The following is a 27,033-nucleotide window of genomic DNA, read 5'->3' as shown; positions in this document are numbered from 1 at the left end:
TCCACAGCTGAGTGTCATATCCGCTTTGGTCCAGCCACTTCATTCCTTCCAGGACTGTTGGTAATTCTCCTCTGCTCACCTTCCGACCTGGGAGACTCATCTTTTGGTGTCATTTTTTTTTTTGGCCTTTTATACAGTTCATGAGTTTCTCATGGCAAGTATACTGGGGCAGTTTGCCATTCCCTCCTCCAGAGAATCATATTTTGTCAGAACTGCTTCATAACCTCCATTTACTCAGGATGCTGTAATATAGTTTTCAAGGTACTCTGCCTCTGTTGTATTAGCCTGCAACAATTAAAGCAGTCTTGCTGTTTGATACCAACTCAGTCAAAAACACTGAAATCACAGGATGGTATTAAGTCGTAAGGTATCAGCCAGGTGATTTAGACTCTGCCTTCCTTAAGTCCAATATAGATCCTCACAGAAAAGAAGACACAAGACATGACAACTTTTATAAGGACTCTTGGGTTTCTTGAAGAAGAAATGTTTTTATCAGTACCTTTTTTTAAAAGTTGTCTAAGCTCTAAATATGAAATTAAGATGTCACTGGTTAAATAAATGCAAAATAGCCACATTGTATGCCCCTGTGTGCTAGATATTACCTGGGTTTCAGGATTATAGTAAAAATGAATGAAACAAGGTTCTTGATTGTAAGACTCTTAATGGTTCATTAAAAGTTTAGTGTTGTTGAGAAGGATGAGTGAACAAATAACTTCAGTATACACCTCAGCCTAAAGTGTTTTGATAGAAATAGGTAAGGTAGGAGCTTACCAAATGCATGCTGATTTAGACAGACCAGTGTGACTAATAGAAAACATTTTGCTAACCTGGTTCGATGCACGATACTGGATGCTTGGGGCTAGTGCACTGGGACGACCCAGAGGGATGGTATGGGGAGGGAGGAGGGAGGAGGGTTCAGGATGGGGAACACGTGTATACCTGTGGCGGATTCATTTTGATATTTGGCAAAACTAATACAATTATGTAAAATTTAAAAATAAAATAAAATTAGAAAAATAAAAAAATTAAAAAAAAGAAAACATTTTGCTAACCTGTAACTGCCTTTGGTTTTTGGGGTAGGGAGACAAAACCACTTTTGGTTGTCTACAGGCTTCTTGCTAGCTTGCTATTTCTAGTTAGAATTCCTTCTCATCTCACCTTCACCATTTTTCATTTACTATAGTAGGAACACTCATTTAAAAAATTCTTATGAGACTCTTGGAAAGGAAGAAATTTTTCTCTGCCCTCCTAGTTTCTTCTGGTTGGTTTAAGAACTAAAATATCATGGGATTATTGACAGAGTTACAGAAGAAAAACTAAAGTTTACTAATGTATATATGGGAGAGATCCAGAAAAAATGTGAATAACTCATCAAAATGACTGAAGTCTTCACCCTAAATTCCATCCTCAGCTAAAGACAAAAGAGGATGTTGGAGATAGTGGTTTGAGATCTCAAAGGGGAGGAAAACAATTGACATGCAGGTAGAAAAGCAAATGTTTGGTAAATAAATATTTGCTGCTGCCACACAGAGACAGTGAATGGGACATAAAGAAGAATTTTTAACAAGCAAACTTCACCAGGTACCTCCCTGTCTAGGCACATAATTCATACTGTGATTAATCTATGGTGAATAGGTCCCTTCCTGGAACAGATCCTCTAACTAACATTTTTTTAGGCAGCTTTGGGGAAGGTCAAAGTTTCTTCCTTTTGAGATTTGATTGGTTTCAGCTCAAAAATAATCTTTATGCCAAAAAGGTATTTTAGAGTGGAGAGTTGTGCCACCCCTATAAGACTTTAACCAGCCCTCTGATTTTAACAGAATATTTTAAGCCTGGTATATCTTAAAAAAAAATAAAAGTAATGAGATAATTTTGATAAATGGAAAAACTGATTTCCAGTGCAATAGTTACATTAATGATAGCACAGGGAAACCAGATTTGCCACCCCAAAATGTTTCTGGCATTTCAAGCTTAAAACAGTCTGTGCAAGCCCCTGGAAGCACATTTGACCTTACCCCTAACTCCCTGAAAAGTTTAGATATAGTACCTATGCCAAGAATAGACCATTCAGCAGAAATATCTGCAAAGAATACAGTTAGGTGTGATAGGTGAAACTCTCGGAGATTTAGAGTCCACTCTGTGTCCTGTTGTCTCTGCTGCTGCTGCTAAGTCACTTCAGTCGTGTCCAACTCTGTGTGACCCCATAGATGGCAGCCCACCAGGCTTCCCCGTCCCTGGGATTCTCCAAGCAAGAACACTGGATTGGGATGCCATTTCCTTCTCCAATGCATGAAAGTGAAAAGTGAAAGTGAAGTCGCTCAGTTGTGTCTGACTCTTAGCGACCCCATAGACTGCAGCCCACCAGGCTCCTCCATCCATGGGATTTTCCAGGCAAGAATACCGGAGTGGGGTGCCATTGCCTTCTCCGTGTCTCTGCAAGGCCTACCAAACATTTGTTTTCCTAACATTTGCTTTTCCATTTCCATGCCTTCCTCACATCTGTGTCAACCCTTCCCCAATACCCTCCTTGGTCTTTAGCTGAAGATGGTATTTATGGTGAAGGTTTCATCCATTTTGGGGAGTTACTTGGTTTTTCTGGATCTCTTTCATGTATGTACATGTGTATGTGTGTTTGTGTGCACATGTGCTCAGTGATGTCTGACTCTTTGTGACTCCGTGAACTATAGCCCACCAGGCTCCTCTCTCCACGATATTTTCCAAGCAAGGATAACTGCAGCAGTATTTTGTACCCCAGGACAAAATACTTCCTAACCCAGGGATTGAACCCACATCTCTTGTGTCTCCTGCATTGGCAGGCAAATTCTTTACACTGCGCCACTTGGGAAGCCCCTTTGGTTTTCTCCTCTTAATATGTCTCATATCAATACAAGTCTTAGACCAGCCAAAGAACCTAGGAAAATAGAAGATAATTTCTTCTTCCTGCTCAGTTACTCCTTTTTCTATAGCCATGGTACGATAATGTTTAAATCTCTGGTTAGTTGTCACTATGAGCATTCATTTTTGAGCTATTGTTTCTCTTTGTATATGAATTCCATGTCCCATATTTAGTATAGGTTCTGTCAATTCCAAATAATATGCAATATAGTTTTCTTTACTGTTGTGGGAAAATAGTGCTAGTATCTATCTTGAACTTCACTTAAATTTAATATGCCTAAAAACTTTTTTATTACCTTTTGTTGGCAGTTTTGAAGTTCTTTCTCACTTTCAGAGTTTAATGTATTGTTTAGTTTAAGGTATTATTAAACTATTATTTGTTTATTAGTAGTAGTATTTACTATTAAACTGATAAACTAGAATAATGTTATATTTTAGTTTAATTTATTATTTAGCTTTTCTTTGTAAGAAAGATGCCTGAAAGTATTGCAGAAAATAAGATTGCTTATCTCTTTAATATTTAATTAACACATTGATATTTATTTTTGAACAGAATTCAGTATTTAAAGTTTAGAGTGATGACTGTGTACCAAGTACTGTGTTAAGTATTAGCTATATTATCTCTTTTCATTCTGCCAGGAGATAATTATCAGTATTAACCTGTTTTGTAGGCTAGAAGGTAAGGCTTAGAAAGATTATGTAAGCAACTTTATCAGGGTCATGTACGTGATCAAGGGCAATATGAAGTGTTTTACTAAAGGGTCTTTATACTCCTGACTCAGAGGCCTGCCAGGGGATCACTGTTTCCTGAGAGTTTGTTACCACAACTGGAGTCAGTTCTGTGCCCATCTTTGTTTCCAACAGTGATCTAATGACAGTGTATAAAGTTCACAGATAACAGTGACAATGCTCAGAGAAGGGCATAGACAGAAGGGTAAGCTTAACATTTTAACTGGATAGAATCACTATCTAAAATACTTTTCGAGATGGCTGAAGTGTGTGAAAATTCAATACACGCATCTCAAGGAGAGTTTTTGGCTTGTGCCATTGAGGGAAAGAAATCTAACCTTTCCAAATGCATGATGGAAGAAAGGTTTTCACATAAAACAGGTCAGAATGTAATAGAGGATAAATAAAAGTGGGCACGTTGCACTAGGGAAATTTTTGGTTGGCTTTTTAAACGAATCAGTGTCTTCATTCAACATTGAGTGCTTACTATATGCTAGAAACTATTCTGAGGTTGGGAAAACAGGCCTAACTCCCTGCCTTAGTGGTACTTAGATTGTAGAATCCGAGGACTTACTTTTAGTTTTTTAATGTGCCTAATTAGACCTACTTGTAAATTAAAGATGGTTTATGAATTCAGTGGTGAATCATTATCCAAAGTGAATCATCAGTGGCATTCTTAAATATCTGACCTATGAGTTTAGATGACGGCTCAAGGGTTTCTCTTCGTGGGCACTATAGTGTGTTCAGCCCTTGGCAGAGGTGAATACTATGCTTGGTTTCCTAGTCTGCAGCTAGTAAATGACCCAGTTAATTGTAAATGGTTTAAATAAAGCTAACAATATAATTTGAAATTTGGGAGATGTTTTTGAAGGTTGGGAGAATAGTGATAAGTTAAAGAGAAGCATTTATCTCAAGAATACTTAAAGAAATGATCCTCCTTTGGCATAAGAAATTTGCTACAGTATACTAATTTCTACTAATACTTTTGACAGTCGTCTAAGCTTTAGCCATTTTTGATTCTGGAGATCTAAAAGTGAGATTTTTAATTTTAAAATATTACCCTGGGATTTTAAGTATAGTTTTATCTGAAGGAATGTGGGCTTCAAGGAGCTAAAATATGCTCTGAAGGCTACTCCTAAGTCTGGGGTTACAGTATCAAACAATTTAATGGACTTCATCTTGAACTAATATTCTTTATGAAGAGACACTGCTTTACCAATTGTGAAATACATAAAAGATTCTGGAAACAAATGAGTTTCTTATCAACATCCAGGCAAACTCTTCCACATAGACTTTGGATATATTTTGGGTCGAGATCCAAAGCCTCTTCCTCCTCCCATGAAGCTGAATAAAGAAATGGTGGAAGGAATGGGAGGCACACAGAGCGAACAGTACCAAGAGTTCCGAAAACAGTGTTACACAGCTTTTCTCCACCTTCGAAGGTAAGTTGATTTGCTTGACGTACAGAATTTTGGTAAATTCATTTCACAAATCAAGAAAAATATTTGTTTAAATGTATTCCCTGGTGGTTCCATGGTAAAGAATCCACCTGCCAATGCAGGAGATGTGGGTTCAGTCCCTGGGCTGGGAAGAACCTCTGGAGAATGAAGTATTCTTGCCTGGGAAATCCCATGGATAGAGGAGCCTGGAGAGCTATAGTCCATGGGGTCGCAGAAGAGTTAGACATGACTTAAAAGACTAAAACAATAACAATTCATTTTTTTAGCATCATTCTTTTTCAGAATGACACAGGCAACAGTATTTGTTAACATATATTTGATGACTGTTTTGATAAGCAGTCTGATTTCAAAGGAAAAAGACAATTTCTTGCTTTCTCACTAATTATTTGACTGCTCAATCCCACCAAATCTCAGGGAGGTTGACATTACACGAGAATGAACCATTTAGCTAACTTGGAATGATTAGCTAGATAATTTTTATTCTTTAACACCTTTATCAGCCTTAGTTTTAGTTGTTCTTGAGGAGCATTCTGAGGTTTGTTAAATAATTGAATAAATGTTGCATATGGTTTTCTCTGTCTTTAGTACCACATCAGTCATTCTTCTTTAAAAAAAAAGCTATTAATTTTTTTCTCTATCCTTTTTTTCCCAAGGCCACTATATCTCTGCTTCCTTCATCCAAATTTACTTAGGACTGAACATCATGTGGAGAAGGCAATAGCAACCCACTCCAGTACTCTTGCTTGGAAAATCCCATGGATGGAGGAGCCTGGTAGGCTGCAGTCCATGGGGTCACTAAGAGTCGGGCATGACTGAACGACTTCATTTTCACTCTTCACTTTCATGCATTGGAGAAGGAAATGACTACCCACTCCAGTATTCTTGCCTGGAGAATCCCAGGGACGGGGGAGCCTAGTGGGCTGCCGTCTATGGGGTTGCACAGAGTCAGACACTACTGAAGCGACTTAGCAGCAGCAGCAATAGAACGTCATGTATCATCAGGAAAAAGATAAATTAAAAGTCATGTTTGTTACATTCAGGACTTGGCTCTGATGATTAGTCAAAAATGATGGATCATTTGACCCTAACTCCGTTTTTAACCTAACTAACGCAAAATGAATATTCTTAGTCCACCGGAAAAATCCCAGCTCGGGAGACCACCTGTATTCTCTTCCAGGTGAATATATAACCAGTAGAAATGAGTTGCCTATGCATGTGGGCACTGTCTTTTCTGTCTTTGTAACTTCAGTTTATGGACACTCAGAATATGTATGTTGAATAAAATCCTTCAATATTTGTATGAAAATTCCTGCTTCATATCTTGAGTGAAGCCATGTTCCCAGGTGATATTGATGCTACTGGTCCCAGGTGAATGGCTGTCCTATATTAATGAGTTTCATCTTTGCAGTGGCTCACTACTTCACCGTTAACTCAGGCTCCACTGCTGTCACAGATTTTAATGTACATTTTACAGACAGCCACGTTATTATCCTTTGGGTGGTAGAGTGGCTCAGTTTTACTTTCTCGAAATGCTGAAAGAATAATGAGAAGATCAGTGCCTGATGATGCAGAAGCACTTTCAGAGATGAAAGTTCCACTTTAATACCTGGAATTTTTAATTTAAAATAGTCATAGCTAGATGAAAGTTTGGCGATCTCAGTGAGGAGACAGACAAGATAATATGAAATGATAACTAGAGAAATGTCAAAGGTGCTCTCCGTTATTGAAAGCAGAAAGAAAACATTGAGCTTTATAAACTGTCGTTGATAATGGATAAGTAGCAATTCAGCAAAATGAGAAAATAGAAGCAGTTTGTTTGTGCAGAGCCAAAGTTAACTTTCTCACTACTAAGAAAAATCATGAAGGCTAATCTACCTCACTTTATGTTAAGTCTTCATGAACATAGTTTTAATGTTTTATTTTCAGGAATTTCACTGTTAAAATTAGCTGGGCCTTAATATTTTTGTCAACATTTATTTCTTAGTGTTATATTTTAGAATATGCTTCTGTTAGTAAAAAATTTCCCTTAGGACATAAGAATTAGCCAGATAGCCAAAAGTTTGTTTACAGTTGACACATTTATTATTAGGGTATCAACCTTGTTCTTGTTCTTTTCATGGTTTTTGTTGATTGCTAATCAATAAGAAATCATTGAATACATTGTGGACCACATAAACTAAGCAGTCTCATTTGAACTAAGTTATGAATGGTTATAGTTATACAGATGCCAGAACACATTTTATGGAGTGATTTTCATGTAACAAAATGCATTTTTATACCAATTATGAATTGGAAATTTTATTTTTTGAATACTCTTATGGCAGCAGGAGTAATGCTCAAACATTGTAAAAGTTAAGTATTGAAGGAAAACATAAACTTCTCTTAATCCATGTTTATGCCAAACACCATGCTGGACACCGGTGATACAAAGAGAGCCTAAACTTTTCAGTAAAAATAATGAAGTTAGGAATGCATTTTGCTGTATTAAGCAAAGTTCTCACATTGTCATGTCTTAAGTCACCAAATAGTGAATCTGTGGATCAAACTACTTTTCATTGTTAACCTCATTTTTTTTTTCCCTCCTGGAACTCTAGTACACTTATTAAAGAAATATTTATATAGAATTCTACTCTGATATTCACTGCATGCAAAATGGATAAATTTAGGGGAAGCAGACCTCTGAAATGCCATAAAAACCTCACTTGATGTAGTTAATGATTTTTATTCTTAGTATTGAAGATTTTTACTGAAAAATCTAGAGCATCTTTATATAGTCAATGAGTAACTTGATGATTGGTATAAACTTGGGTAAGAGAAAGAGTATGTTTTCCTTGAACTCTGCGCTTAACCTACTCCTTTATCAAAATCTTATTTATATCACATCCATCCTTACATCTTTGTCCAGACTTGGTTTTGCACTTTTCTCACTCTCATTTTTTAACCTTAACCTTATATTTTCTTTTGATAATGGTTTTAAAGATTTTTAGTAACCTTAAATCTGTTTTTCTGGATAGGATTTGAATAACTAATGTTTAATTTCTGTTTGGTGTCACTGGTTCTGTTTTAAATAGAAAATGTAGGTTAATGGCAACAGATGTAAAAGATTAATACAGTTGAAATGTAGTGACAAATAATCTGCAAAGTAATTGGATGTTTAAGCTTCTTAGAAAATATTCCACTTTGTATTTATTTACATTGTTTCCCTTTGCCATAATAATAGAAACATGGGTGATTTCATTTATGTATATATGTGTGTGTTCAGTCCTATTCGACTCTGCAATCCCATGACTGTAGCCCACTAGGCTTCTCTGTCCATGGAATTTTCTAGGCAAGAATACTGGAGTGGCTTGCCATTTCCTACTCCAGGGGTTTTTCCTGACCCAGGGATTGAACACATGTCTCTTGCATCTCCTGTACTGGCAGGCAGATTCTTTACCACTGAGCACCTGGGAAGCCTAGTTACATTTATACCAACAGATAATCCAGAAACATTAATATGTGCCTTTTACAAAAGGAACACATATTGGGCTATAATAAAGGCAAACATTTTAACATAGATCCTAGCTGTGCATGAGAATCACTGGGGATCTTTGTTGGGGAGGGGAGACCAAAACAGTTGCAGCCCATCAGGTTCAGTCAGCCTGGGTTTTGGCCCCAGCATTGGTATTTTTAAAGAAACTTCCCAGGTGAATCTAATGGGCAGCCAGGTTTGAGAACCTCTGAAATATCCCTTTCAAAATTGAGCCTTGCATTCCTCTCCTTGAGTTACCCTGTGGTAGATTCCTGAGATTCCCCTGTGGCAAGACTGGGAAAAATCCTATATAGTCAACAAAGCAAAGCATGAATTATTAAGGATTCACTGAAAGAGTATCATTGTTTTCATCACCTAACGCGTAGCAGTTGGTTGTATCCTACTGACACTGCAGTCCTTACAGCCTTCTCCATGGACCCTCTTCTGTATCCCTTTCCTATAAACCATGGAGCTTAAAGAAGTTCCTGGTGCCTTGCAGTCCTTACAGCCTTCTCCATGGACCCTCTGCTGTATCCATTTCCTACAAACCACAGAGCTTAAAGAAGGTCTTGGTGCCTTCCTGCTCCGAAATGCCATTTCTGAACCTTTCTGTCCTGGCCTTCTTAACAAAAGCATAGATACACACTGTAAAGCCAGATAAATTACCTACTGCTGACCATCAACTGCCTATTTCCCTGTCATTCTCCTCCACTGAAAACTTTCATTCTTGTCTTCTTCAGGCCTGCTGCTGTGACTTCAACATCTTCATGAATGGTCCAGCTGTGACCTGGCCTCACAGAGCCTGGTTCTCATGTAAAGCCAGCCTTGGCCACTCCCTCTCATTAAGAGTCAAGTTAGCCCTTCAAAATCTTGATCCAGTGCTTTTCACTGTCTGAGCAGCACACCGACTGTCCTTATAGCTCTTTTCATTCCTCCATGTCTTCAACGTCAATCTCATTACCCTACCACTGTATATAATATACCTTAATTCTCACTTTCCTCCTTCCCCCATTGAATTTTACAGCCCCAAACTGTAATCCCTCTTAACTGCCACAGCTAAGTGAGTGCCACTGGCTTCCATTAATAGTGGGGAGAAGACCAGGATATTGCTAACATTGTACTGTTGCCCTATTTCTTCACTCTCCTCAGTACATCTATTTTTAAAAGTTCTCACTGTCTCCACTTACTTGCCTCCTTTCTTTCTCAGCCTTCTCCAGTAAGTCTTCCAGTCATGCTCTGCTATTGAAACTAATTTTATCAAAATAAACAGCTACCTATAGCAAATCCAGTGGCCACTTTTGCTTCCTTGAAGCTCTGACACAGTTGACCATGACTTTGTTCCTAAAAATCTTTCTTATATTTGACCATGACTTAGTTCCTAAAATTCTTTCTTTGTTCCTATATATATATAGGTTCCAGGTGGCTCCGATGGTAAAGAATCTGCCTGCAATGTGGGAGACCCAGGTTCGGATCCTGGGCCAGGAAGATCCCCTGGAGAAGGAACTGGCAACCCACTCCAGTAATCTTGCCTGGAGAATCCCATGGACAGAGGAACCTGGTGGACAATGTGGTCGCAAAGAGTTGGACATGACTGAGTGACTAAGCAAAGCACAGCATATGTATAGTTTAGTCGCTAAGTAGTGTTCAACTCTTTGTGACTCCATGGTTTCAGTTTAGGGGGAACAGATCCAAAACTTTTTACCAAGACGAGCTAAAAACCTTTGTTGTTTAAAACCAAATTTTTTACTCACATCCATTCCCAAAGTCAGATCTGGGCCTCCTTCTATCACTACAGTACTGCATTACCACTCAGGGCATAACTGTCCTAGAGGAGAATGTTCTGAGCAGGAGGTGGCCTGTGCCCAGTGGACACTTACTGACACCTTTCCCCACACAGCTCCACCTCTAGTAATGAACATTTGGAAAAGGAACATACTTTGTCTTTGTTTAGAGGAAAATGAAAAGTTTGAGCACTGATGAGGATAAAACTTCCTACAGGGGTCCACATACTCCAAAGGTGAAATGATTTAGATATCTTGTATATTTTTAGTGTAGAAGAGTATGAGCTATTTTCTCCTCCATTTAGGATGCTTATAACCAGATCAGTCACTGTATTTTCTAAGATGGTGGGATTAGTGTCTCTGGAGGATACTTATGACTCATGAATGGAGTCACACTATTTCCTTTCACTCATTACCCGTGACACACCAAGGTAGTCTTAAGATAGCAGATGGAGTCACATTGCCACTTCACTCATTACCCATGACACACTGAGGTAGTCTTAAGGTAGCAGGTTCTTGTCTTCATTGAGCAAAGACAGATCTTCATTCCTTAGTAAAACGTAGTTAATGGTATAAAGCGGATTCCCCCTTAGATCCCTTCTGAAAAGAATATACTTACTAAAAAATGAAAAAAATGTCATTATTAGATGGTTACTCCAAAGGTGTGTTCCCTATTGGGAAACCTAGAAGTGGTATTATATCAAGGCCCTAGAATAAGATATATTTTCAAGTCTTGCTTTTCATTGAGACAACTGGTGAATAAGCGTACATTGTATTTTCCATAGGAGTAATAGTAATCATAAAAATCTAAGTATTACTACTTGTAGGAGTGCTCTTAATATGAGAAAAGAATGGCAAAATTCTAACATATTGCTGTTTATTTTTATTTCCCATTCTCCTTTAGGTATTCTAATCTTATTTTGAATTTGTTTTCCTTGATGGTGGATGCAAACATTCCAGATATTGCTCTTGAACCAGATAAAACTGTGAAAAAGGTAATTTTCATATACCCTCAGATATCATAGTCTACTTTTCATACTTAAGAAGTATCAGGGTTTTAACAACCCATTTCCCCTTGTCCCGACCCCTGGACTCTTTAAGTAATGTAAATTAAGAAAGAGACCTTGTGTATATTTCTTTTTCACATTTTAGAATACAAGAGCCTCTCAAGCCCTCTGCAACTAGTTTTATCCCCTTCCCTGTTTATGCCCACAGTCACATGAGTAGCTCACTATATCAAAACAGGAAGCTTACTATCACCACCCTTACTCTTTGTCCTAAAAAGTTTAGCTTCTCTTTAATATTCCTACTAAGATACCTGCTTCCTGGTACTCCAAGACCAAGCATGCCAAGAATCAGAAACAAAATATTATAATAGTATATAGAAGAAAACAGTTGTTCTTTATCTTTCCCATTCATACCCTTGGTTACAGGGGTTTCTTACTGTGTCAGGAGAGTAGAGACCTGCTTTTAACTTAACCTGCAAAGAGAAGCATGAAAGAAAGCTTTCATATAGATGAGCAGTTATTCAGAACTATCTTACCCTGAGATGCAGTGAGAGATGGGAGAAAGGAGTAATAAATTTGAAGATTTTTTTTTATTCAAATTAATTTCTGTCTCTGATTCACTGAAAGTGAAAGTCACTCAGTCATGTCCAACTCTTTGTGACCCCATGGACTATAGAGTCCTTGGAATTCTCCAGGCCAGAATACTGGGATGGGTAGCCTTTCCCTTCTCCAGGGGATCTTCCCAACCCAGGGATTGAACCCAGGTCTCTTACATAGCAGGCAGATTCTTTACCAGAGCCATTGAGGGGGGTGTATATAACACATTTTATTTATCCAAAGATAACATTAAATGATCTTAAATAGCAGAGGGCTTATTAATAATGAGCTTCAAAGATAGTATAGCTTTTTAACTTACAGAAGTATAAAACTACTAAAATTGTAAGATGGAATTTTTCTGGTGGTTGTAAATAATATTTCTCACCAAAAGCCCTAAGTTCTGATGTAATTGACTCAGCATTATTAGAAACATACCGCTGTGGGTTGAACATTGTCTTGGTCCATTTGGGCTGCTACATATATCAGTATAACAAAATACCAGACACTAGGTAGCTTGTAAACAACAGAAATTTATTTCTTATGCTTCTGGAAGCTCTATATACTAGTCCAGAGTGCCAGAATGGTCAAGTTAAAGCCCCTTTGGGATCAAAGGGTACTTCTTAGGGTTGGAAGGTGCCGGGAAGCTCTTTGGTGTCTCTTTATAAGAGCACTAATCATTCATGAGGGCTCCACCCTCATAATCTAAGTACCTTTCAAAAGGTCCACTTACTGATGCCATCACATTGGGCATTAGTATTTCAATATGGATTCGGAAGGTACAAGAATATTTACGTAATTTCAAACATGAATGAACCTATTCTCTTTTACTTAATTTTATGAGTCTTTGGCAGTGAGAGGGATTTTAATGTAAATCTTATTGTTTAACATTTAAGAAAATTATGCTCTTTTTAGGATTTCATTTATTATTTTCTAGGAAGCACTGTTTCAAAACTCCCCACCCTGGCCAAACTAGGAAATGGACTACTTATCACACTAGGTTTTGATGTGGGTAATTTTTTTCAACTTAAGCTCATTCATCAAGAAACATAAGTAGTTGACGAAAATTTCAAAATGGATGACTGCACCAGATTTCAAATGTTATTGCTTTTGTGTGTCTATGCGTGTGTGGCTATTTTTAGGATCTGTTGTTGCTGTTTATTTTAAACCCATTTAGCTCTGTCATATGCTCACTCTTGCCTGACTTCACTTATGTTCAGAACTCATTTATGAAAGTCCTAATGGTAGTTGTCAAATGGAGTCTTTTTGTTTCTTCTTCCAGTATGTAGTTTTTGTTCTTATTAGATCTTTTATTTCAACTTTTCCTTTTAGAAAATCTTGATTATATTGTTTAAACTTTTGTTACCAACTATCTTTATGGCATTTCTTCAAAGTATTTAATCATAGCAAAGTTCAACAATATTTTCCTTTTTTCCATAGCATATTTTAGTACATATATATATCATTTCTTTTTAATTTTTTGCAATTGACTACTCATTTTATTGTGCTTCATAGATAACTGCGTTCCTTACAGATTTTGAAGGTTGTAGTAACTCTGTGTTGAGCAAGTCTGTTGGTGCCATTTTTCCAACATTCACTCACTTCGTGTCGCATTTTGGTAATACTCAACGATATTTCAAACAAAGGGTATTTTATCTACTTTTGAAAGACAGTGCAGAGGCTAAGATTTACAAGTTTGCATCCTTTTGCTTGATAAGTAATATGTCTTATCTGGGTTTCCAGTTTGCCAGGAGTTCAAGGGTGCTGCTCTGTGAAGTGTTGATAAATGTTCAACTATCTAAAAAATACTGTCTCTAAGTTTATTTTAATTTGCATTAATATAAGAGATGTGTAGCACAAAATTTACAAAAATATAATAAAGTGTTCTATAGTCTTTCTCTTTTAAAAAAAAAGAACACTGCAGATTGATTCGAGTGCAGCCTTAGCTAATGAGGTGTAAAAGGACAGAGTTTGGAGCTGATAGAGATAACCAGGAGTCAGAGGAGAAACTGTAGAAGGGTGGAAGGCACAGAGGTAAAAGGACAGGGGTAGAATAACAAGTAGCCTAACACAACTCAATATGTATGATAACAAATCAACCATTTTTATGCAGTTAGTCTTTCTTATAAAAAAAGAATGTCTTCATATTTGGTGAATAACATTTTCTTTATATACTAAATACATATCTTCTGTTTGTAATTTAAGCACTTATGTAAGTATGCAGGCTTTGGCAAATTGGGTTAAAGGTTTATTTTGATTCTTCTGCCCTATAGTGTTTTTGACGTCCTTAAAAAAATAGTTTTTAAAATTCTCAGACATGACCTCCCTAGGTAGAAATCAAGGAATACAATGGAATAAATTCTTTAACTGGGATCCAGAAATGAGAGAGTTGATTGAAGGTATACTTTTAGATCTCCCTCCACCAAATTGTGTTTCACTTGTTCCACCTACCTCTCTTTTACCTCCTCTCCCCTGAGCCTGCAGGGCTGTCGGATCACCTGGTATACTTGCAGTGCAGTGAAGGGAAAAGAGCACTGAGCAGGCCATGGGTGGTGATGGTGGTTGTTCTGTCTCCCAGTCGTATCCGACTCTTTGTGACCCCATGGACTGCAGCATACCAGGCCTCCCTGTCTCTCACCATCTCCCGAAGTTTGCCCAAGTTCATGTTCATTGCATCCGTGATGGGTTGTAGTACTGTCTGCCTTTTCTTCTTCCTGATTTTGTAGTAGTTCAACTCCATACTTAAAAGGAAATACTAAACGTGGACCACTTTTTATCCACTTGGAAATCCCATTTTCTTCTAGCCTGTCTTTTCAGAAGTTTATATGGATCATTTATAAGAGGAGAAAGGAGTAAGTACAGTGGTTACTGAGATCGTCTGGAAGCGTAAGCCACTTATCATCAGTTAAAGGTCCCTGGGTTGGCTTCCTAAATTCTCTGTCTCAGTTTCTGTGTCTTAGAGATTGAGATATTATCTACCTCAGAGCCATCAGAGAGTAGAATGAAATACTGCATGTAAGGTGCTTTGCACAGTGTTAGCATGAAGTAGTCAAGCATGGCAACCTGCTCCAGTATTCTTGCCTAGAGAATTCCATGGACAGAAGAGCCTGGTGGGCTATAGTCCATGGGGTTGCAGAGTCAGGCACAACTGAGCTCTAACACACAATCATTTGGTAACATTTGCTTGTGTGTTTTAGGGAACTATTCTGATATATATCTCTACTAATCTTTCTAGTTCTTATTGCTATTCAGAATCAACTGTATGTTTTAATATGAAATAATGAAAAAGTCCTCAGTCTTTAGAAATTATAGGTCATATTGAAGTAGTTCTTTGCAGAAGTATAAGGAACTCCTATAGGAAAGGGGACATCTTAGAAGATCTAGTTTATAGTTTACTTTTTGTCTGTTTTTAAATTTGCAGGGCTGAACAGAATTATTTTCTATTCACTTTGTTAATATTTTTCTGAAAAAAAAAAAAATTACAACCAACCAAGATGGGGTGATATAAAGAGCATATAGCAAAAAGTAAAGTTACACATTCAGGAGAATAGTATTCAGAACTCCTTATAGGTTATGAACCATTTCTTTGCTGTAAAAATAGGTCATTGTAATAATATCTGTATCTGTCTGTTCTTGTCTCTTCAAAATGTTATGTTTTTCTTTATTCAAAAATTAATAGACTGTGACCTTGTAGGTTCAAGATAAATTTCGTTTAGACCTGTCTGACGAAGAGGCAGTACATTACATGCAAAGTCTGATTGATGAAAGTGTCCATGCTCTCTTTGCTGCAGTGGTGGAGCAGATTCACAAGTTTGCCCAGGTAAGTTCTCTGATGGCAGTGCGTTCATCTCAGCGTCTCCATGTTCTCCCATAGAATTTTCTCAGAACTGTGCCTTTCTCTGCAAATGACACATCTTCTCTGATTTTTTTTTTGTCAAGCCTTCTTGACATCTCACCAGCCTTCCAACGTGAATGTGTTTGATGCACTAATAACTCTAAAACATTCCACTGAAATATTCTTAGTAACTAAATTGTGGAGCGTCAGCATAGGTATATCTGTATATTGTAGTCAGTGGTACCTATAAATTTTTCTTGAGAATGATCTTGGGCCTGGTGGAGGCCTTGACAAGTGAGACTTGGACACTTGTTGGGTTTGGTAAATGGTGAAGTGCTAGGAAAAGAAGTTAGAAGCTGAGAAAAGTGATGGTGTATGTAGCACACACAGAAGGGTCTATCTGTAGACTTACTGGTTAGCAGACTCTTCTACAGTTGTTTGAGGGAAGACTTTTTTACACTAGCCTTGATGATAAACCTCAGATTTAAAACCTATTTCAATTTTGAATTTCATCATGAGGATGATGATGTAAGTGGTTAGGGAAAAGAAAAATGAGGGCGCTTTCCTCTCCCACATCCTCCTGTGAACTCCTTCCTGACTTTACACATTCAGTTAATGATAATTTTACTAATACTGCAAGCTCAAAGCTTGTCTGTTTTAACTTCTCCCTCACTCAGCATACAGGATGTCACTAAGCCTTGTGAGTTTCCTTAACTGTTTTTTAATTATCATTTTCTGTCATTTTCCCACTATTGACATTTTGACCTAGTTTTTCATTTTATGATACTTTGGGTAACTAAAATCCTTCAAAACTGCTTTTAGTATTTTTTTCTCTCAGCATTCTTATTTTTATTCTGCTAAATAGTCCAATCAGATATATCTTCACAAAATACAGCTTTATCCTTTTTTTTTTATAATTTAAATATGAAAAGTGTTTCCCCGTTGCCTACAAGTGATGTCCAGTCTCTAGCAATTCAGGGCCTTCCAGATTGTTGTGTTCTAAGCTTCTTTCTAAGCTATTCCCCGAATACTCTCTTTTTCTCAATATTTTTGTTCTCTTCCATTTCTCTGGCTACTTAGCTCTTTTCTTTAGCCCAGAATGTCTGTCTCCTTAATAATGAATCTCCTGTAAATGCCTGCTTGCTAAAATCCAACCTGTCCTTCCAAGATCTATTAACGCCACTCTGATTCATCTTCCTCTGAATATTAATAGTACTTTGTACTTTTAATATGAGTTGCACTTACATTTTGTTTTCTATTATAAATATTTGAATCACCTTATAACTCCTAAAATGCAAGCTTCTTGAAGACTGGGATATGTATCAATGACCCAGAAGCACAGTGCCTTTAAACACTTAAGAAATATCTAATGAATATAAGGGAGTTTTTTTTCCTATAAATGTTAGCTGATATTCTTTCTCTCTTGTGACAAAAAATGTTTCTTGTCTCTAAACACCAGTCTGAGTCGTATTTTATTATAAGTGCCAACTCAAGGTTTGCTGTACCCACCATTAATCGTCATCACTTCTCAAGAGAGTAAACTGTGACTCAGAGGGTAAGTTAAGTGACTTGTCAAAGTCACCAAGCTAGTTAGTGGCAGAGCTGGATCAACATACAACACAGCAGAATATTTTAGAACTGTAAGGGGAAAAAGTCCAGAAAGGTATAATGACTTAGCCAACTTCATGTGTAGCCAACTTCATGTGTCTAATGAGGGGCAAAATCAAGGCTTGAACCCAGATCTTCTGACCCCCATATCCAACCAGTGACAAGCTAGATTAATTTCTAGCTTATCAAGCTTAAGTCTTCTTTATCAGAATCTGATATACTTTTTTTATTTTTATTTAGGTATAGTTGATTTATAGTGTTATAAATGTTTCAGGTGTACAACATAGTGATTCACAAGAATCCCAAGTTCTTTGCCTCAGGAAGTTAACTTGAAAATGCTCATGCTTGTCTTTCAAGTTTCTTTAAATATGTCATCTGTGAGGGCTTCCCTGGTGGCTCCATGGTAAAGAATCTGCCTCCCGGTGCAAGAGACATGGGTGGATCCCTGGTCTGAGGTGATCCCACATCATGCGGAGCAACTAAGCCCATGCACCATAACTATTGAGTCTGTGCTCTAGAGCCTGGGAGCCATCTAACTACTGAAGCCCCCGTGACCGAGAGCCCGTGCTGCACAAGGGGAACCACCATAGTGAGAAACCCGAACAATGCAACTAGAGGGTAGCCCCCCAGCCCCCGCAGCTGGAGAAAAGTCCGTGCATCGACGAAGACCCACACAGCCAAAAAATAAATTAATAATAAAGATTTTTTTTAACTGTCACCTGTGTTCATACTATTATACAACAAACAATATCAATATGTGTAACATTAAGACATTAATTTTAATTGGAATTTGCTTAGGTATTGAAAGGTACCAGAGACACTAAACAAGGTCTTAGTGAAAGTGAAGTCGCTCAGTCGTGTCCGACTCTTTGCGACCCCGTGGACTGTAGCCCACCAGGCTCCTCTGACCATGGGATTCTCCAGGCAAGAATACTGGAGTGGGTTGCCATTTCCTTCTCCAGGGGATCTTCCAGACCCAGGGATCGAACCCAGGTCTCCTGCATTGGAGGCAGACGCTTTAACCTCTGAGCCACCAGGGAAGTCCAAACAAGGTCTTAACTTCACCTAAGTCTTTTCAGATTATAAAAGTATATATATGCATAGTTGTTTCTTAACTAATCTCTGAGGGAATATGTTTTCCTTCGAAATTCACATTCTTACATATGCATTTGCTAAGTATTGATCCTAGTAAATCACATGCACACTCAAGTTTTGATGATAAACATGTGTTTCTTTGTCACTCAGCATTTATTATAAGGATGCATTTTGCTAATTGATTTTATGCTAATTTTACTGCTTTCCTAGTAATCATTATGGATTATAGAACCAATTTTTTACAAAATGGAGGTAGACATGTTAACAGAAGTTCTTCCTGCATTAAAGAAATATTCTTAAAAACGACTGAAAAGTTGCCAGATACAGGTGCTATGTTGACATGCCGAAAGGCTTATTTTATTCCATCATGCCATTTGCTAGGAAGGGTTGAGATTAAACACTGTAATATTTGTTGCCTAGCAACACCCACCTACTAGTGGTGGAAATTTTCCACTGAAAACCACTTTTATTTGGGTCATTGTCTTTGAAATTGCATCATCAGAGGTCTTTTTCCCTTCAAAATCATCTTATAGGGCTTTCTAGTCTTGTCTGTGCAAAAAGGTGGAGACCACTTAGTTTGGGTCACTTCATGCTCTAAAAGTATGCCTTTCAATGGAAATCTCTCATATTGCAGCCCATTTCTTTCTAGTTTCTGCTTTTTCCTGTCTGTCTTTCTTCATTGATTGATGGTAAAAGTCTGGAGAAGGGGATGGGGGTGATTTCCATTAATCTTAATACATATTTAATTGGATGAATATAGATTCAGGTTAGAGATATATTTTTGGCACACTAAATGTAAAAATTTATGAACAGATTGGAAATTTTAGGTGAGTTCCAGCTCAGCATACTAAGAGCACATCCCACTGCCATCCATCTGGCAAGAACCCTTCCTTAGCCCCTTTGGTATTTGAGGAGGAAGAGTACAGGGCCCAGCAGAAGGTCACAGGAATGTGCAGCCCCAGTGCACCTTTGATGAAGAGAAGCCAGCTGTACACACACACTCTCACACTTGAGATTAAAACATACATCATGAAAGGAGGAAAGAGTATGTTTATTATGCCAGCATTTCCCCCGTATCTAACAGATGTGTCAGGGACTCTCTCCGAAGTAATTCAGGTCCTACATTCCTCCCATAAACATGACATCTTACCATGCTGAATGTGATTCCAGTATTGAAGGTTCTTTGGGGTTTTTGTGGTACAACATGGCCTCTAAATACAAGCCATCTGCTCCATCTGCTGTTCAAACAAAGAATTAGTTTTTTTGCCTCAGTCCTGAGGGGAAAGCTTCCTATTTGGCTTTTATTCATTTTATTTATATTCCGTTTTACCTTTATGTACGGACCTTAGTACTTAAACCGTGTGTAGAATGTTTCCACTGTAACTGCTGTACTCTCTCATCTAGTTTGAGAAGGCACAGATGCAAAAGATGCCCAGAGGAGAAGAGATCAGAACATTATTTCTGATTTTACATTATATGGACCTTATTTTACCATTAGGAATAAAGAACAGAAATATAAAATATTCCATTGATCAAAACATAAAGTTTCCAAGGAGCAAGTGTCTTTTAATTTTGTGGCTACAGTCACCGTCCGCATTGATTTTGAAGCCCAGGAAAATGAAATCAGCCACCATTTTCAACATTTTCCACATCTATTTGCCACGAAGTGATAAAACCAGATGCAATGGTCTTCATTTTTTGAATGTTGGGTTTTAAGCCAGTTTTTTCACTCTTTCACCTTCATCAAGAGGCTCTTTATTTATCTGCATATCTGAGCTTATTGATATTTCTCCTGGCAGTCTTAATTCCAGCTTGTGCTTCATCCAGCCCGGCATTTCACATGATGTGCTCTGCACAGAAGTTAAATAAGCAGGGTGACAATATACAGACTTGATGTACTCCTTTCCCACTTTGGAATCAGTCTGTTGTTCCATGTCCAGTTCTAATTGTTGCTTCTTGACCTCCACACAGGTTTCTCAGGAGGCAAGTCAGGTGGTCTGGTGTTCCCATCTCTTTAAGAATTTTCCACAGTTTGTTGTGATCCACACAGTCAAAGACTTTAGTGCAGTCAATGAAGCAGAAGTAGATGTTTTCCTGGAATTCTCTTTGTTTTTTCTATGAATCAGTGGATGTGGACAATTTGATCTCTAGTTCCTCTGTCTTTTCTAAATCCAGTTTGTACATTTGGAAATTCTTGGTTCATGTACTGTTGAAGCCTAGCTGGAAGGATTTTGAGGATTACCTTGTTAGCATGTCAAATGAGCGTGATTGTACAGTAGTTTGGACATTCTTTGGCATTGTCCTTCTTGGGGATTGAAATGAAAACTGACCTTTTCCAGTCCTGTGACCATTGCTGAGTTTTCCAAGTTTGCTAGCATATTGAGTGCAGCAGTTTAATAGCATCATCTTTGTTAATGAATTAATGTTACGTTAATGGCCCCACACATCTTTGTTAATGTCTCCAAAAAAATTCTTTACTGGATCTTTGTTATTCTTTCAGCACTGCTTCCTTTTATTTTTTTTCCAAACCATTTCTGTACTCTGTATTGTACATTGGCTTCACAATGTGTGGAATAAATTAATAATTTTCACAGTCTCTAAAAATGTTGCACCAAGAACTAAGCTTATTACTCAGAATATTAATCATCTGTCACTGCAGAATTCAGTGGAATTTTTGCCTTCCTAGTTCTAGATTTGTCTGCTATTTAATAATGAAGTCATCTTGAGCTTACAGTTAGCAAACATTCCTTCCCCAAAATATTTGCTCATATAAACTAGAATTACCTGAAGTTTATGTTGTTGTTCTTTGTCTTTTTCTATTAAGGATTACATGTTTGTCTTATTCTAATTTTTGTGACTATAAACTGTTGTTTCTCTTCTTTGTGAACAGAGAAGCTAATTTTCTTTTTGTTGTTGTTTTTAATTTTTGCAGTACTGGAGAAAATGAAACTGGGTTTGGCCCGTCAAGATGATTGTCACTGTAAGAAAACAACTTTAAAAGCAACATGTGTGTAATGAAGACTTAAGACTGTCAACAAGGAAGAGAACATTTAGTCCTGAAGATACCATATGCCCTAAGTGTTTCACAGTGCCTGAGTTCTGTTTCCTTGGATGTCATTGCTTAAATGCAATCTTGAATGGTTTGTTTGAAGTATTGTATATAATTATTTTCAAATGTACACATTGTTAATAAGCTAAGAAGTAAGAATCTTGTTCCAGAACCATGTACATACTTTGAGAGTTCTCAAGGAATTTTATGTTGAAATAGTAAAACATTTTAGTCTTCAACTTTGAAAGCCCATTGTTTTCTCGTCTCTCCACATCGGCAGAGCATCGTATGAGTTTGGGCTTCTCGGTTGTGCTTGTTTGCTTTGTCTCTCAGTCCCTTGTTCCCTGTCTCTGTTGTTCCTCTTCCGCCCTAGATTTTTTTTTTTTTTGGCCCAATCTATAATACTTCAAGTTTTACATGTTATGCCTATTCTTAAGAATTATATATATTTCAAATAAGACAACCATTTTTTCTTACTTACAAATACTGGAAATTTTGTTTTGTAGTTCACATTTTACCTAGGTTGTACATATATAAATCAAGTTATAAAAATGTAACTATCTCAATACTTAGCCAAAAGGTAATATGGCAGCAGTTTTTCATATTGAACCTAAGATATTTTTACATGTAAGCATAAATTGTCTTTGTGCAATAAATTTTTTTATGAAAACTTAGTTTTCAAGAGCTTTTAAAAGTAACTCTTCTAGACCTGTTAATATAATCTACCCTTTCTGATTAAAGCAAAATAATTTGTAGTGTTTGAAGACTGGAAGTCCTACTAGTCCATCTAGCTTTTTTACCTAATGGAACTTTAGCAAAAAGGAACAAACACAAATGAGAAGAGCAGAGCAGTGATAATCTTGGCAAATTGTTGTAAAGTCATATAATTTTGTTTTGGAAGGTAAACAGTATCTCTTTCAATGCTGAATAAATATTTAATATCAAATGATAGAAAAAGATTTAAGAAGGTTATATTAAGGCACAGTTTCAGAAAATGTCATTATAATGTTACCAAATTCATATCTGTGAGTTTGCTGCATTAGAGTGGGGTTACCAGCTGGAAAGCAAGTATATAATTAAGAGAGAATCTTAGCGGCATATGGAATTTGACTTGTATAAAACATACATGCACATTAGAAAAATGGTAAGGATGAAAATGCCTCTGAATATTATCATAAGAGAATAATGCCTAATCTAATGGGTAAGCTCCATCTTCTCGCTTACTTTTTCTTTGCTTCATATATTTTCATCATGTTTTGTTACCCAGAAGTTTGTAACCAATCTGCATTCTTATTCTTCTAGTCCTGTTTCTATTGGTACCTTCTTCAAAAGTTTCCTCAAAATGACACTGCTAAAAGTGACCGCTCCAACTTTCTGAGCTCTTTTAATTCTTTATTTGTAGCTTTTTAATTGGCACTCAGTGCAGTAAGGCATTTTTATTGTAGTTGCATCTCCTGTTACAGAGGTTGGGAAACGTTTTCTGTAAACGGCCAAAACAATAAATATCTTCAGCTTTGAAAAGCATGATCTTGGTCATAACTGATACTCTGTTGTACAAGTAAAACAGTCACAGACAACGTGTAACCAAATGTTATGGCCAGATTTGACCCTCAGGCCATAATTTGCTGACCTCTGTTTGAATTAACTGTAGGTCAAACTGTATCATTGTAATCATCATTATAAACTCCATAACATTTTGCATAGATAGTAATATGGATATTTATGTTACATGCTCTATAAATGTTTTTGAACTACTATGATATTGTATAGTGGCAAACAATAATAAGGTGGGTTGATTATGAGTGAGCTTGTATTCTGTGCAAAGTTTATAGGGATTATGAGAGGGAGAGCTTTATAGGAAGGAAGACAGGTATTGACTAAGGAAGGATAGTGGCTTTGGTTTTGTAGAATGTATTTTGGCTGTGGGTGGTGAGCCTGTATCACAAAGAAAAATGATTCATCAGTTTCCATTTCTACTGCTCAAGCAACCTCTGTGCTCTTACTATTTCCCCCAAATACCATTTTTTAAAATCATGTAGTCTGTATTTTCCTTTATTATCATTGCCATTCAGATTTTTGGCAAGTTTACAGTGTTTCAAGCACATTGCTTTCTTTGAGTTTGAAGAAAGTGTTTGTGGGGACACGTGCCTTAATTTAGAAGTAGGAGTATACTCTTGTATTCAGAATGAGATTTCTGAATTGGGGAGAGAAAATGTGGATGGCAGCCACTGTGAGTAGGGCTATCAGAAAGAAGTAAACTGTGGTTCACGTCCCTAAATAAGGGGTTCATATAATCTGATTTTCTTTACTCTCCATAGGGTTAGGTATTCCCTACCTCATTTGTGTATTATAAAGTTTTCAAGTGAGTATTTATTATAATCACAGTCAACATAACTTATGAGAACTTACTATTACATATCAGGATTATACTAATTGCTTCATATGCCTTATATATCACTCTTCTGTATAACAGTCCTGAGGTAGAATTCCTTCCCCATTTTATAGAACTTTAAGACAAGTGAATCACCTGCCCAAGGTAAGGCTGCAAAGTGAGAACAGAGTTAGGGTCTGAAGTTGAGTTACTCATGATCACAGTCTTAACCGTCAGAATCTCCGGGCCTTCATTTCTCACAGAGACAGTGGTGATGGTATTGACCTCTGTGACTCTCATGCACATACTCTGCATATGAGTGCATGTGGTCCATTAGACTTGAATCCCCACAAACAAAGCCTATTCCTTATTTTTCTTTTTTTGAACAGAATTACCAAAGATACAGGGACTAGTCAATTAATTAAATTTTTAAGAAACTGAGTCATGTCATCATGCCACAGATTCATACTTGCCTTGAAATAGGAAATCTGTCAATCGTAAAGGAAATCAGTCCTGAATATTCTATGGAAGGACTGATACTGAAGCTGAAGCTCCAATACTTTGGCCACTTGATAGGAAGAACTGACTCATTGGAAAAGACCTTGATGCTGGGAAAGATTGAAGGCAGGAGGAGAAGGCGACAACAGAGGATGAGATGGTTGGATGACATCACTAACTCGATGGACATGAGTTTGAGCAAGCTCTGGGAGTTGGTGATGGACAAGGAAGCCTGGTGTGCTGCAGTCCACAGGGTCGCAGAGTCGGACATGACTGAGCGACTGAACTGAAATAAGAAATAAGTCAGTCAGTAAAAATATGCAGACAAAGTAAATCTCAACCTGCAATTGTTAACTTAGAGGCACAATATCCTTTCTATTTTTGCACATAGACCTAACATTACAGTTTATTTTTTTGTAAAGAATTGCCTTTCTGGCAGTGATGAGCTCCCCATGAGAACATGCCTCTGGCAAAGGATCTCCATCTCCGTCCAGAAGAGAAGAAGAAACAAGAAAAAGTGCCTGATGCAGAATCCTAATTGCTATTTCATGGATGTGAAATGTCCAGGATGCTGTAAAATCACCGCAGGCTTTAGCCATGTACAGACACAGTAGTTCTGTGTGCTGGCTGCTCTACTGTCCTCTGCCAGCCTACAAGAGGAGAAGCAGGGCTTACAGAAGGATGCTCCTTGAGGCAGAAGCAGCACTAAAAGTATCCTGTATCAAGATGAATGGGAAGCCATCCCAATAAACACATTTTGGATACAAAAAAGAATTGAGACTCTTGGGGTTTTTTGTGTGTGAGGGGAAGGCAGGTAAATTTCACAAACAACATGAATTTTCTATAATTAAATATGGAAAGTATACCAGATTTCTGAAATGAATAATTTGATATGTTAACACTTCACCATAAAGAATGCATACCACCTGGATGGGATCCTGGCACAGCTAAAAATGAAAGAAATTCATATAAAGTGTGAACTAGTTAAAATAGTCTCAAAAGTATAAGGCAGTTACTTTATAGAAAATCCCATAGTTTGAGTTTGTTTAATATTCCTCAAGTTGTGTTATTTTTGGTTGGAACACTTCAAAAAAATAAATACTGTGTACTTTTCATGACCTTATCAGAAAACACATGATATGAATTTGTTCTATGCCTGGTCATGGTAACTTTCATCATTTGGTAAAAATACATTTTCCAGCTTTTTTCAAACTCTCCAGTTCAATCGCTCATTCCTGTCTGATTCTTTGTAACCCCATGGACTGTAGCACACCAGGCTTCCCTGTCCATCACCAACTCGCAGATCTTGCTCAAACTCATGTCCATTGAGTTGGTGATGTATTCCAACCATCTCATCCTCTGGTCCCCTTCCTCCTGTCATCAGTCTTTCCCTCCATCAGAGTCTTTTCCAATGAGTCAGTTCACATTAAGTGACCAAAGTATTGGAGTTTCAGTTTCAGCATCAGTCCTTCCAGTGAATGTTCAGGACTGATTTCCTTTAGGATTGACTGTTTGGATCTCATTGCTGTCCAAGGGACTCTCAAGAGTCTCCTCCAACAATCACAGTTCAAAAGCATCACTTCTTCAGCGCTCAGCTTTTTTTATGGTCTAACATTCACATCCATACATGACTACTAGAAAAACTACAAACTCTGAAGTTAATTTGTATTTGAAACTTATAAATTAGTGAGCAATTTATAAGTATTTTATAGGGAGACACCTTGAAACCATGTTAATATCTTGTTCTTTTACACACTTTTACCTATTGGTTTTAGCATATGTTGATTTTTCTTGCCTGAATCAAGTATTACTATGGTGAAAGGCAAATGATTTTTTTAATAATTCCATTATTCTTTTGGCAGTTGTTAGAGACCTACTGATACAGCTGTCCTTTCTCCATTAATTATTTATTCATTTATATTAGTATGGACACTATTTTATTTTATTGTACAGTGCATTCCTATCATCACTTACTATGATGGTAAAATTGCCCAAGACTGACCTGTCCACAGTCTGGTGCCTGTGTCCAACATGACTCTATAATGTTCTTGAGCCTTTCTTACTTCTGGCACAAGATGATCCAGGCTCATTTTATACTTGATGTGCCCCAGCCCTGCAATCAGCTGTTTCTCCAAGGAGCCCTGATTCTTTCCTGCTTCAGTTTTACCAGATACCTCACCAAATAAGGTGTCTAACTTTTCTAAAATTCTGGAGTGTGAACAGAGTGGATGTAGATATAAATAAGCTCAACACAGGTCAAGTAACATCTGAATGAACCACAGAATTTAACTAGAATTTAGCTATTTCTTTAACTTTTCAGCTTTGATCATCATCACCACTGTCCTTGAGACATCAGGACCAATGTTACCATGTTCTTTATCTGTTTTGTTAGCACAAACCCTCCCTAGGTCAGTGAGAATGGTCTCTTATTCCTATATAGCTTTGTACAACCCCCATCTCTAACCTCTGGAGTTCCTTGACCCATCATCACCAAAAAAGAAGCACTTACACTGAAACAATAAAGATGAACCTCAAAAATATGCTAAGTGAAAGAAGCCAGACACAGAAGATCACATATAAGTTTCCATTTATCGGAGAAG

General features: G+C 37.3%; 1 protein-coding gene and 1 pseudogene across 1 annotated transcript in view; both read left to right on the top strand.

Annotated features, from left to right (window-relative positions):
• Positions 1–21,803, top strand: part of PIK3C3 (phosphatidylinositol 3-kinase catalytic subunit type 3) — a 161,715-nt gene extending 139,912 nt beyond the window's left edge. Inside the window, exons 22-25 of the mRNA XM_061399575.1 lie at positions 4,898–5,066; positions 11,281–11,371; positions 15,672–15,797; positions 21,448–21,803. Of these exons, the coding sequence (XP_061255559.1) occupies positions 4,898–5,066; positions 11,281–11,371; positions 15,672–15,797; positions 21,448–21,462 (401 nt within the window). The 3' untranslated portion in view covers positions 21,463–21,803. The remainder of the gene's footprint in view (positions 1–4,897; positions 5,067–11,280; positions 11,372–15,671; positions 15,798–21,447) is intronic.
• Positions 21,804–21,899: 96 nt separating this feature from the next.
• The window catches only part of LOC133237491 (small ribosomal subunit protein eS27-like), a 7,278-nt pseudogene continuing 2,144 nt past the window's right edge, over positions 21,900–27,033 (top strand).

This window comes from Bos javanicus, chromosome 24, assembly GCF_032452875.1.
Source record: "Bos javanicus breed banteng chromosome 24, ARS-OSU_banteng_1.0, whole genome shotgun sequence".
NCBI classification, from domain to species: domain Eukaryota; kingdom Metazoa; phylum Chordata; class Mammalia; order Artiodactyla; family Bovidae; genus Bos; species Bos javanicus.
The sequence above is the reverse complement of the archived record's forward strand: the minus strand, read 5'-3'. Positions and strand labels throughout refer to the sequence as shown.